Genomic DNA, 13,184 nt, shown 5'->3' with positions numbered 1-13,184 from the left:
AATTTCTAAGACTGCTATTGATAAATAACAACAAACACAATATGGGTCATTCTAACATATTTCTGTGTATCAGCAATGATAGTAAGATGGGTGTCTAAAAAAGTATCATCAAAGTCTAAACGGCGATAGATGAACCATACATAAAGGTTGTTATGTTTGCTACAGAGCTTTATGACTTGAAATTCAGGATATCCACGTTCATAACAAGATTTATAAGAAGCAAGGTACTCAGTGCTGATTTACACTTCCTAGCTCCTAACCCTAGAAATGACGCAGTTTATACATAATAAGTTTTATGCAGACTGGAATAACCCACTGAGACGTATTCTGGAAACCAAAGTATTTGAACATAACAGTACCGGTATATCATGTTGTCTGAAGGTGACTGCTAGGTCTGCGATATAGCTGTGATGTCCGTTACCATTAAACATTACTGGTGATATCATGAATGTACATATATGTAAAAAAAAAAAAAAAAAATTAATAATAATAATAAACAATTATATCATAAAAGCAAAATTATTCTTAAGTACAACAATATCATTATTATTGAAATCACATTCATAAAAATATCATGATTATCCTTAAAAATAAACCAAAAATGTATAAAATTTACCATCAAGCTAGAGCTGGGACACCATGTCAAGCTAAGTTTCAGATTAGTCTCTTTGAATAAAGGGAGTAAAGTAATGGGTGTATTATCAATGAAGGTCAAAAGTGAGGATAAAAAAAAAATGCATGAAAAGCAATTTTTCTACAAACCACCAAGTATCCAGGTCGTCTATCAAGCCAGCACTATACACCATTGGAAAAGAAAAGAAGAGGAAGACCAGACTCACAACAAAGTGTGTTTGGGTGTACGCACAGGTAATAGAGCTTTAAATCAAGAAACTGGAAGGCCGTGGTACTAAGAATTTGGCATTATCCCAGAACAGATTATGGTTTTATTTTGGAGCATCCACTTAGAAGATCAGCTTACCATAGTTGAAGAGTCTCATCTAGCCTTGTCATATTGGTGAATAACCCATAGACATTTACTGTTGCCATTTCCTATCATTTGTGGATGCAATAGAAGTAAAGATATATATATATATATATATATATATATATATATATATATATATATATATATATATATATATATATGCATATATATATATATATATATATATATATATATATATATATATATATATATATATATATAAGTAAGAAAACTATATCTTTTCCAAGAGAAAAATCCAGCTAGTTTTTTGGTCAAAGATTGCTTTACCTTTATTTATGTCGGCGGCACCGAGCTTTCGAGGAAAATATTTTTCTTTCTAGAAGTGTTACTACACTTGCCGTGTCTTTTATATGTGGCGTGATTATGCGTCCAGATTGCTCCAGAAGACTTGCTCTAAATACTTGCTCTTGGAGTTTCTATGTCGTGGCTGAAGTGGGCACATTAAAGAAAAACAATCAGATTGCAGGATATTAAAAATCTCCTTATGTGGCAATGTTCTTCCGTACACAATTGTAGATCTCTAAAGTGTCACACTTATAATTGTGGAAGTTTGATCACCACTGAGTTTCTTACAATCAATTACTAGAAGTAGCACCGTACACATACCTACTGCATCTACATATGCGTGTGTATGTATGTATGTATATATATATATATATATATATATATATATATATATATATATATATATATATATGATCCCTGGTCTGGGCACCAAAAGTAGATATTTTATATATAATGGCTGACGAGTTACACAACCTCACAAGTTCCTAACTCACCAGTTTATTTTTACATAGCTCTGTTATACTTGATTAATACCCGATCTCTGAGAAAATTATATAACCCGCAAAAGGCAAAATAAAAAAACACTGAATATCCAAAGGTCTCTTACTCACACTTAAAACAAACTGGGTAATTATCATTAAGAACTATTCAAAACAACCTCTTACTTTGATTCTTAAACAAGGTTACGATAGAGTTCTGTAGGAATCACTGGTGATCAAAATAATACACTCTTTACAAAAATAAATAAATTCTATAAAAACTACAACACTGTGAAAGAATTTACTACAAAAATAAATAATTCGAAATGTTAAATCTGAACGAAACCTTAGACTAAGACAAGAGAATATTACACTCTGAAAATTATATAATCACTGGACTTGAAATATTAAATCTGAATAAAACCTTAGACTAAGACCAGAAAATATCACACTCTGAAAATTATATCATCACTTGTTTCACTGGAAATTAAATTTTTACACAAATATCTAATCTTGATAATTAATGATTAAACTCTTATAGAAATTACATAAAGTAACTGATAAACTTACAAGATTTTAGTTCACACGAAGTTTTAACCAGAAAGCAGATCAAATATTAATCACGTTTTCACATAAGTATCATAGGGCCAGTTACAAAATTTACACAATACCAGCACTCACATCAACACAATGAATTTGAAATTACTTTAAAGTTTCTCTAACATTTCAACACACTACATATGATATACGTTGGGGAAGATTTGTTTATTTTTGAGGGGACACTCACACACACTCAAGGTACTTGAGAGAGAGGATGAACTTTGGCTATTTCACTGGACAGGCTAGTTCTCTTCTGCTGCTCTGCATCCCTGTGAGTGCTTATGTATTGACTTAATTACTCTAGATTCTTCTAGGTCAAAGGTGTAGAAGCTTGGGGGCTGTGCCTAACGACATAAGGTTCCCAACGATTACATATCAGACGCCTACCAATGCACCAGTGAAACGAGTCTCTCTCAGCTACCTCCGTCTACCTACCTTCTCGAAATAATAAAAAAAAAAAGATTAAGACTAACTTTCTAAACACAGTGGCAAATATAACAATTGCATAATTTCTCACAAATATGATGCAATACCACATAAAATTTTGCATAAGCCCTTGTTCGTACCTCTTCGTACAGCACTCTTCAACAATTTACATAAAACTTCGAAACAAAATACGTGAAATAAAAATATATTTCTTGATAACAACGTAAATTTACATATACTGACTTGAATGAAAAATACAATGGCATACGTTTTGTAACATCTAGGTTTACAAATGGGAAAAGATGAATCCGTTATTCCAAAACAGTATAATAGGCGTTTACTTACAATTGTGTTCCTATAACAAACGGTCCAAATATTCCTCAATAAATACCAACTTTCGTTATATTCGTTATATCGGTTCTGTATGAAATCACTTTTTAAACTGATAAATTTCCTCATCTGTTTACAGGAAGACACTGTGGATTACCATAAAGTTCACGTGACCGAGAACTATGCGTAAATTAGCTAAAACAACCCAACACCAAGTAAACAATTCATATGGCCGAGCATAGACTCGAACCAGCAAACTACCACACAGCAAACCTTAACATTAACCATCGCGATAAATAGACAACAAACATTATTTACAGTTAATCGTTGGGCATCAACATACTCGACCTCTAAATCGTATGATTTACAAAAAAAATATAAGATGCACAACTAATATTTCATTTCATACTACAATACGTGAATAGAACATGAATAAAACAAGCTTAAGGAACGAACATTCAAACGATAAACACAACAAAATAAAAATGAGTTTGACAAACAGATATGAACTAGAAAATATATCAATGTCATATAGTGTCTCTGGATAATATCTATAACACTTGATCTTCTTTTGGAAGCAAGAGTACGAGCTTGCTCACTGGTCTGTGCAATTCAGAAGATTGGGTTCGAAGTTTGACGCTTCTCACAACGCCTCTGGAGTCTGGCAATACCTCTGTTACACGTGCTAGTGGCCAATGAAGTCTTGGCGTGTTCTCGTCTTTCAGGAGCACGATGTCACCTTCCCGTGTATTTCGTTGTTGTTTGTTCCATTTGGGGCGTTGCTGCAGGCTGACTATGCACTCCCTTTTCCATCTGGTCCAGAACAAGTCCGACAAATATTGTACTCTACGCCACCTTTTTTTGGAGTACACATATTCTGGTTGCGAAGGTCCTGGTATTAACCTCTTGGGTGACTTCATATGGAGGATTTGACTCGGACTTAGTGGTTCCATGTCGTCAGGATCATCAGAACAGGTCGTGATCGGTCTTGAGTTCATAATATATTCTACCTCGCAGAGTAGTGTGCGGAATGATTCGTCATCGAGGCGAGTCCCATGGTCGAAGAATAGCACAGATAGAACTTTACGAATGGTACGGATCTGGCCCTCCCATACGCCGCCCATGTGTGATGCCATAGGTGGGTTGAGTTTCCAGTCGATATTCATGTACAGTAGTTTGTTTTGGATTTTGTTTTGGTTCAGATCTGACCAAGCTTTGTTCAGCTCATTCCGGGTTCCGATGAAGTTGGTCCCGTTGTCGCATCGGATTTCTTGTACCGTACCTCTACGGGCTATGAAGTGTTGCAGACAGTGAATAAAGGAATCCGTTTCGGGACTGTTAGCAGCTTCCAGATGAATGGAGCGACTGACAAGACAGATGAATATGACGCCGAAACGTTTGAGCTCCTTGCGGCCCTCTTTTATAATGAACGACCCGAAAAAGTCTACGCCTGTGAATGTAAATGGTGGAGCTGGCTCGAGACGATCTTGAGGTAAGTCGGACATTTTTTGCTCTTGGCATGGCTTTCTCATTTTTCTGCACGTTATGCATTTGTGGAGTTGACATCGGACAGCAGAGTTGATTGAAACAATCCAAAAGCGTTCTCTAATTGCTGCAATGGTGTGATTTCTACCCGCATGGCCAAGTTTCTCATGAGCATCTCGTACGATTAGAGTGGCGACGTGCGAATGTTGTGGCAGTAGCATAGGATGTTTCACATCGGAGTCCATTGCGGCTTTCGAGAGGCGTCCTCCCACTCGCAGAGTTCCGTCGATGAGCACTGGGTCGAGACGGAATATCGTACTTGTTTTTGGTAGCGAGTGTTCTCTCTTGTCTTCTTTCGTGGTTGTTTTCTTGAGTTTCTCGACCTCGTTTGCAAAGGTGATCTTTTGTATAAGGCAAACGATTGCCTTTTCAGCCTTTTGCATGATCTGTGCGGTCCTTAAATTTATAGTTTGTTCTTTATTTTGTAAGAAAGCCAAAAATGCTATGAATACTGCTACTGCTCTCTTCAGTCTTTCCCACCTGGAGAAATATGTGATTAAAGTCATAAATGGTGATCCTTCTTCTGATGTAGTTGTAGTAACTAAAGACATTAAGTCTTCTTCTGTAACCTGCGGTTCGCTGCTGTGGTGCATCTTTGCAGGGCATTCTGAAGCCGGCATATTCAAGAAATCCGGACCTTCCAGCCAACGAGTCATGTCTGACGATATCACAGAACTTACTCCACGTGATGCAATGTCTGCTGGGTTCAAATCGGTGCTAACGTACTTCCACTGGTTAGCGTTGCTGAAGTTTCTTATTTGACGGACTCTGTTGGCCACAAACACTGGAAAACGCTTTCTCTCAGCTCTGATGTAATAAAGGACTGTCGTTGAATCTGTGTAATAGCAGATTTCGTTGAGATGGAGATCAAGCTCAAGGGTCATTTTCTGTCCTAAATTTACAGCTACAGCAGCCGCTGTGAGTTCAAGCCGTGGGATAGATGTTGCTTTCAATGGAACAACCCTTGCTTTTCCGATGAGAAATGAAGTTTTCGAACATCCACCCTCGTTTGAGGTTAGGTATGGAACAGCGCCATACCCAGATGTACTGGCATCTGAGAAAACGTGCATCTGAAAAGTCGTATCTTTTGCTTGCTGTGGTAACTTCAGACATCTCGGGATTGTTATCTTCTGAAGGTTCGGGACTTCACTAATCCATTGTTTGAAACGTCGCTGGTGATCATCAGGCACTTCGTCATCCCAGGCGAGATTGGTTTCTTTGCAGAGGTTTTGCAGTATTTGCTTTGCCAGCAGCACAAATGGAGCAGCGAAACCAAGGGGGTCATAGATGGATGATACTATGGAGAGTATGCCTCTTCTTGTCAGTGGTTTGTCTGGCAACAACACTGAGAAGCCAAATGTGTCCATTTCGACGACCCAAAGTATTCCGAGGGCGTGCTCGGTAGGCAGAGGGTCATAATTGATGTCTCTTGTCTTTAACTCTTTTGATCGATCGTCAGCTGGGATGATGTTTAGGACATAGACGTCATTACTAGTAAATTTACACAGTCTGAATCCACAGCCTAGGCAGGCGGCAGTCAGTTCAGCAATCAGAGAACTGGCTTCGGTGGCACTGGGTACAGACTTTAGACAGTCATCGACGTAGAAGTTCCGCTTAATTGTATGGGCGACTTCTGAACTTAAGTTGCTTCCTTCATCTGCGACACGTCTAAGTGCGTAGTTGGCGATACTTGGTGAGCTCACTGCGCCGAACAGGTGTACCTTCATCCAGTACTCTTCGAGTTCTTTTGATATGTCACCGTTTGGCCACCAGAGGAATCTGAGATGGTTGTATTGGTGTTTGGGTACTTTCACTTGGTAGAACATAGACTCCACGTCACAAGTGAAGGCTACCTGGTGTTCTCTGAATCTGGTTAGAACACCTATCAGAGAATTGGTGAGATCAGGCCCTTGCAGCAACTGATCGTTTAAGGATATTCCATTGAATTTTGCACTACAGTCAAACACCACTCTAATTTTATCTGGTTTTCTTTGATTGTACACTCCATGATGGTGCAGGTACCACACATGTCCAGATTTGACTGTGAGCAGGGAGTCTGGGATACGTTCAGCATAGTCATTCTGGAGTATTTTTTCAATGAAGTTGACGTAGTCGGAGTGGTACTTGGGATCCTTTTGCATTTTCTTCTTTTGATAGAGTGCTCGTTTGATTGCAAGGATCTTATTATTTGGCACCATTAAGTTCTGATTCCTGAAAGGGAGAGGGATCTCAAAGTGACCGTCTTTAAACATGACATTGCTTTCAGCCTTCTTCAGGAATGTAGTGTCCTCTGGAGACAATCCTTTCTCTCCAGGATACCTTGCTACACGGCTATCAATAAAGTCACTTTCCAGAATATTCAGTATTCTGTTTGGGGAGAGAATTTCAGTGTCCTCGGTCACAATGCGATTACTGTTTACTCGATGTGTAGACGTTACGCTGTTGTCTTCTACCGGGGAGCTGACTGTCCATCCGTGACGATACTGCAGAGCGAATGGGCCTTTGCCGTCTGTTGATATGATTTTCAGAGGCTCCATTGCTAGTGGGCAATTACTGCCAATCAGTAGACCGATGTCTATTTCTGGCATTATTTCGGGAATCGATTTTGCCACGTCGTGAAGATATGGCCAGCGTCGTAACAGTTCTGGACGGGGTATTTGATCATGGCTCACTGGAATTTCTTGTCTGGAATATGTTTTTGGAAGCAGTATACCATTCTGGCCGTTTATATCACTGACGACGAGATCCTGGACAAGGTAGCTTTTGACTATGCTTTCCCCATGCATAGTTTTCAGACGCAGATTTGTTTGAGCACCGGAAGCTTGCAAGTCATCTTTCAGTTCTTCTGATAGGAAGCACCCTGTGCTTCCTGGGTCATAGAGGGCGTAGGTGAGAACTTCTCGGTTGGTTCCCCTCTGCTTTAAACGAACAGGTATTATTGCTTGAAGAACCATGGAGGAGTCATGAGAAATAACGTTGCTGGTACTGGTATCTGGAGGGTTTTGGCTGGATTCCTCTGTACGGTTTTGAGAATATGAAGATCTGTCAGAGTAGTCCGACCTCCAAGGTAGTTTGAAGCCATCTATATGCATGGCCGTAGGATGACCTTTGCCACATTTGTGACATTTTCGCTTGTTCATGCACCCCTTCGATATATGATTCAGACCATAGCAACTGAAGCATCTACGCTGCTCTATAATAAACTTTCTTTTCTCTTCGAGAGATTTCTGCCTGAAATCTGCACAGTTATCCAGATCGTGATTTTTGCTGCAGTAAAAACAGGAGGGCGACCTAAAACCACGAGTTCTACTTTGGCTCTCATGATTAACTTGCATAGCAAATGCAGATTCTGTTGGTTTCCCTTTTGATGGTTTACTAGAATTCAGTTCTCTATGCATTGCTTCTTTGCCGAACACTGGGTCATTGACACACTCTGCTGCGTTAATAACAAACTGGACAATGTCACCAAAGCACGAAGACCTGTTCTCGAGGAGTCTGCGGTTTGTGGCTTTTTCGCGCCATTTATTCTGGAGATAACTTGGCAATTTCTGGACTACCACCTGCAGGTTTGGTGCATGATCAAAAACAGCCAGGTGAGTAAGTGTTTGCATGGCGCTGAAGCATTTTAGCAAGTAATGCGAATATCTTTTCAGACATTTCCCTTCGTCTGGTTTTATCGGCTTCCACTCGTTTAGTTGTTTCAAGTATGCCAGGGATACTTTATAAGGATCACCATACTCTTGTTGTAGCAACTGTCTTGCCCGACTATATCCTTGGTCTGTCTGCAAGGGGGTCATAGATGGATGATACTATGGAGAGTATGCCTCTTCTTGTCAGTGGTTTGTCTGGCAACAACAATGAGAAGCCAAATGTGTCCATTTCGACGACCCAAAGTATTCCAAGGGCGTGCTCGGTAGGCAGAGGGTCATAATTGATGTCTCTTGTCTTTAACTCTTTTGATCGATCGTCAGCTGGGATGATGTTTAGGACATAGACGTCATTACTAGTAAATTTACACAGTCTGAATCCACAGCCCAGGCAGGCGGCAGTCAGTTCAGCAATCAGAGAACTGGCTTCGGTGGCACTGGGTACAGACTTTAGACAGTCATCGACGTAGAAGTTCCGCTTAATTGTATGGGCGACTTCTGAACTTAAGTTGCTTCCTTCATCTGCGACACGTCTAAGTGCGTAGTTGGCGATACTTGGTGAGCTCACTGCGCCGAACAGGTGTACCTTCATCCAGTACTCTTCGAGTTCTTTTGATATGTCACCGTTTGGCCACCAGAGGAATCTGAGATGGTTGTATTGGTGTTTGGGTACTTTCACTTGGTAGAACATAGACTCCACGTCACAAGTGAAGGCTACCTGGTGTTCTCTGAATCTGGTTAGAACACCTATCAGAGAATTGGTGAGATCAGGCCCTTGCAGCAACTGATCGTTTAAGGATATTCCATTGAATTTTGCACTACAGTCAAACACCACTCTAATTTTATCTGGTTTTCTTTGATTGTACACTCCATGATGGTGCAGGTACCACACATGTCCAGATTTGACTGTGAGCAGGGAGTCTGGGATACGTTCAGCATAGTCATTCTGGAGTATTTTTTCAATGAAGTTGACGTAGTCGGAGTGGTACTTGGGATCCTTTTGCATTTTCTTCTTTTGATAGAGTGCTCGTTTGATTGCAAGGATCTTATTATTTGGCACCATTAAGTTCTGATTCCTGAAAGGGAGAGGGATCTCAAAGTGACCGTCTTTAAACATGACATTGCTTTCAGCCTTCTTCAGGAATGTAGTGTCCTCTGGAGACAATCCTTTCTCTCCAGGATACCTTGCTACACGGCTATCAATAAAGTCACTTTCCAGAATATTCAGTATTCTGTTTGGGGAGAGAATTTCAGTAGCCTGCTCAATGTCCTCGGTCACAATGCGATTACTGTTTACTCGATGTGTAGACGTTACGCTGTTGTCTTCTACCGGGGAGCTGACTGTCCATCCGTGACGATACTACAGAGCGAATGGGCCTTTGCCGTCTGTTGATATGATTTTCAGAGGCTCCATTGCTAGTGGGCAATTACTGCCAATCAGTAGACCGATGTCTATTTCTGGCATTATTTCGGGAATCGATTTTGCCACGTCGTGAAGATATGGCCAGCGTCGTAACAGTTCTGGACGGGGTATTTGATCATGGCTCACTGGAATTTCTTGTCTGGAATATGTTTTTGGAAGCAGTATACCATTCTGGCCGTTTATATCACTGACGACGAGATCCTGGACAAGGTAGATTTTGACTATGCTTTCCCCATGCATAGTTTTCAGACGCAGATTTGTTTGAGCACCGGAAGCTTGCAAGTCATCTTTCAGTTCTTCTGATAGGAAGCACCCTGTGCTTCCTGGGTCATAGAGGGCGTAGGTGAGAACTTCTCGGTTGGTTCCCCTCTGCTTTAAACGAACAGGTATTATTGCTTGAAGAACCATGGAGGAGTCATGAGAAATAACGTTGTTGGTACTGGTATCTGGAGGGTTTTGGCTGGATTCCTCTGTACGGTTTTGAGAATATGAAGATCTGTCAGAGTAGTCCGACCTCCAAGGTAGTTTGAAGCCATCTATATGCATGGCCATCTGCTGATGAGGTCCTTAGGTTCACCGTCTGTATGCTGTAGAAGGTAGTAAAGTCTGTCGCTGCTGCTGGCTGTTCTAGAGGAGATCCTGGTGTCAAACTCCAGTATGAAGTCACTGTATTCCAGAAGATCACCGGTAAACTTGGGAACTTGCGGTGCAGGCAAAGCTAGAGCTGTGGCGATACCACTAATCTGCTGCTGTATGGTGTTAACTGGAGGTGAATTAGGCAGTGGATAGGGTGCACCAAAGTTACTGTTCACAGGTATATTTACAGGCGGATACGTATACTGTTCTAGATTTGGAAACGTTGATGACTTGGCATTCGAAGCGTTGACTGGAGTTGCAAGAGTGTTAGTAACAGTCTCTGAAGAATTTCTGGGAACAAATTCTTGTGCAGTGCTGGGATTTAAACTGGGTAAGCTGGCACTATTTTCCTGGGTGACAGGGAGTATAACCTGGTTAGCCATATTGCCACCCCTAGCCGTGTTAGCACCTTCACTCGCACAAATTCCAGGGGCAGCTACACTAGGTCCAGCAACCATAACATTCACGTCTTGATGGTTGGCTCGTTGCGCAATAATGCTGGTATGTGTCTCATTGTCTTTGTTACCAACATTGTCGTCGCCAATGTCATTTTCGGTTTCTGCAAAAACACGTGCTTTTGCTCGAGTCTTGGCCATTTCGATATCCAATAGAATCTCTTCTGTCTTTGCCTCCTGTTCCTTTTTCTTTGTCACAAGTTCTTTTTCGGCAAGCAACTCGGCGAGACGTGCTTTGGCTCGCACCTTTTCGGACGTAGCCGATTTGCCAGAAGGAAGGGAAGAAGGCCGTTTGGAAGAACGTTTTGAACCAGATCGGCTTAAAAGACTCTCCAGGTCTTCTTCAAGTCGTTTTTCGTTTATAGCTATCCATTCACCAGTATGGTTTCGGAATTGCAGAATGCTAATTTCCTTGGTCTCATATCTGGACAATTCCTGGTCCTCCTCCAATTCGTCTGAGATGTTATCCATGACACAATTGAAGTTTTCTTTGTACTTATCGAAAGCTTCGTTATATTCTTCTAGACACATTTTCACCAAGTGCAGGTTGTCCGGATTTGACATGAGGCCTATGAGTTCGTTGCGTTTTTTCGTTACGTTACCAAGTGATGATCTCAATTTATTTTTTAATGTTCGAATATCAACTGTCGTACCCGAGTTTTCGTCGGGAGCACTATTCTGAACAGTCTCATCAGACCCCCCCATCTTGTCTGTAGTTGTTTGTAACAGGCAGTAATTCCACTTCTTAAGACTCACGTATAAGAGTTATTATAGAATTAACGCGTAAGTCGTTGATGGTAGTTTAACAATTTAATTGAACGATGTTAATGCACTATTCTTCTATTGCTTAACGTGAATGATGGAGAAACACAATTTTGACACGCACATATAGTTCTTTATTAGATCCATGACGTTAACATCGATATGGTTATATTGTTAGGAGTTTATACATGTAGACTTGACGTATGTAGCATAACTTGAAGTGATGTGAAGTGACGTGATGAGAAGTGACGTGATGTGGTTCAATTACTATGGATAAATGAAAAAGAAATCAACGTATAAATAATATGCTAATGTACACAAAATTATTAGGTTAAATAACTAAGACTGATAGAAACAATATGCAAAGCTTAATTAAGTAAATTATGCATGTATAACTGCTAATTACAAAAAGGTCATACACAAAGTCAATATAATTAAGGCTCATCTAAAGGCATACGTTTTGTAACATCTAGGTTTACAAATGGGAAAAGATGAATCCGTTATTCCAAAACAGTATAATAGGCGTTTACTTACAATTGTGTTCCTATAACAAACGGTCCAAATATTCCTCAATAAATACCAACTTTCGTTATATTCGTTATATCGGTTCTGTATGAAATCACTTTTTAAACTGATAAGTTTCCTCATCTGTTTACAGGAAGACACTGTGGATTACCATAAAGTTCACGTGACCGAGAACTATGCGTAAATTAGCTAAAACAACCCAACACCAAGTAAACAATTCATATGGCCGAGCATAGACTCGAACCAGCAAACTACCACACAGCAAACCTTAACATTAACCATCGCGATAAATAGACAACAAACATTATTTACAGTTAATCGTTGGGCATCAACAATATATATGTATATATATATATATATATATATATATATATATATATATATATATATATATATATATATATATATATATATACATATATACATATGTATGTATATATATATATATATATATATATATATATATATATATATATATATATGTGTGTGTGTGTGTGTGTGTGTGTAAGCATAGGCCTAAATAAGCTCACCAGGGGATGATACCCGCAGGATACAACCTTACGGTTTCTCAGTAAACCAATAAGGGTGAGAATCCTAGACCCTCACCTTTTTTCGTATCAGCAGCAGATGCTGGTAACCATATATGACTGGGTGGTCTGGTGAGCTGTAAACTGTACTAATCAATGCCACAAACGGTTATGGCATGGAAGCTCTCAAAGCAATAGTCGTTTCATCACCACGGAAAAATCATGAGTAGGGCTTCAACACCACCACCCCTACACATGGTGCTATCAATCCTATCTTGCACACACTTCCGTTGCCTGGGTATGAACGCCTTTCCTTTCCAAATGGTCGTTTATCCCACCTTCCTAACCGTTTCTAGGTTTTCCTATCTTCATAGCCACACTGAAACATCTGTTTTTCTACATTCACTCTATTACCACTTTCCTTTTTCTACACTACTCTACCTATCAATTCTTTTCATATTACATGTGATGATTAATAGCACTTGCTATTATATTTTTCATCATCTTCATTGGTGATCTTCTGCTAGCCTCTTCTTCT

At 39.9% G+C, this 13,184-nt stretch overlaps 2 protein-coding genes across 2 annotated transcripts in view; both read right to left on the bottom strand.

The window, feature by feature from the left end:
• LOC137621713 (uncharacterized) overlaps positions 1-8,282 on the bottom strand; it is a 32,892-nt gene extending 24,610 nt beyond the window's left edge. Inside the window, exons 1-2 of the mRNA XM_068352227.1 lie at positions 4,931-8,282; positions 4,030-4,576 (exon numbers count right to left, since the gene is read on the bottom strand). Coding sequence (XP_068208328.1) covers positions 4,030-4,576; positions 4,931-8,282 — 3,899 coding nt within the window. The remainder of the gene's footprint in view (positions 1-4,029; positions 4,577-4,930) is intronic.
• A 154-nt stretch (positions 8,283-8,436) lies between these two features.
• Positions 8,437-10,287, bottom strand: LOC137621712 (uncharacterized). The gene is made up of 2 exons (XM_068352226.1): positions 9,683-10,287; positions 8,437-9,550 (listed from the first exon to the last, which is right to left on the bottom strand). Exons 1-2 carry the CDS (start codon positions 10,285-10,287, stop codon positions 8,437-8,439), a joined length of 1,719 nt encoding a protein of 572 aa, XP_068208327.1.
• Between the last annotated feature and the right edge of the window lie 2,897 nt (positions 10,288-13,184).

Source organism: Palaemon carinicauda, chromosome 28 (genome assembly GCF_036898095.1).
Source record: "Palaemon carinicauda isolate YSFRI2023 chromosome 28, ASM3689809v2, whole genome shotgun sequence".
Taxonomy (NCBI): Eukaryota; Metazoa; Arthropoda; class Malacostraca; order Decapoda; family Palaemonidae; genus Palaemon; species Palaemon carinicauda.
Note: the sequence above shows the minus strand (reverse complement) of the source record. Positions and strands in the feature narration are given on the sequence as shown.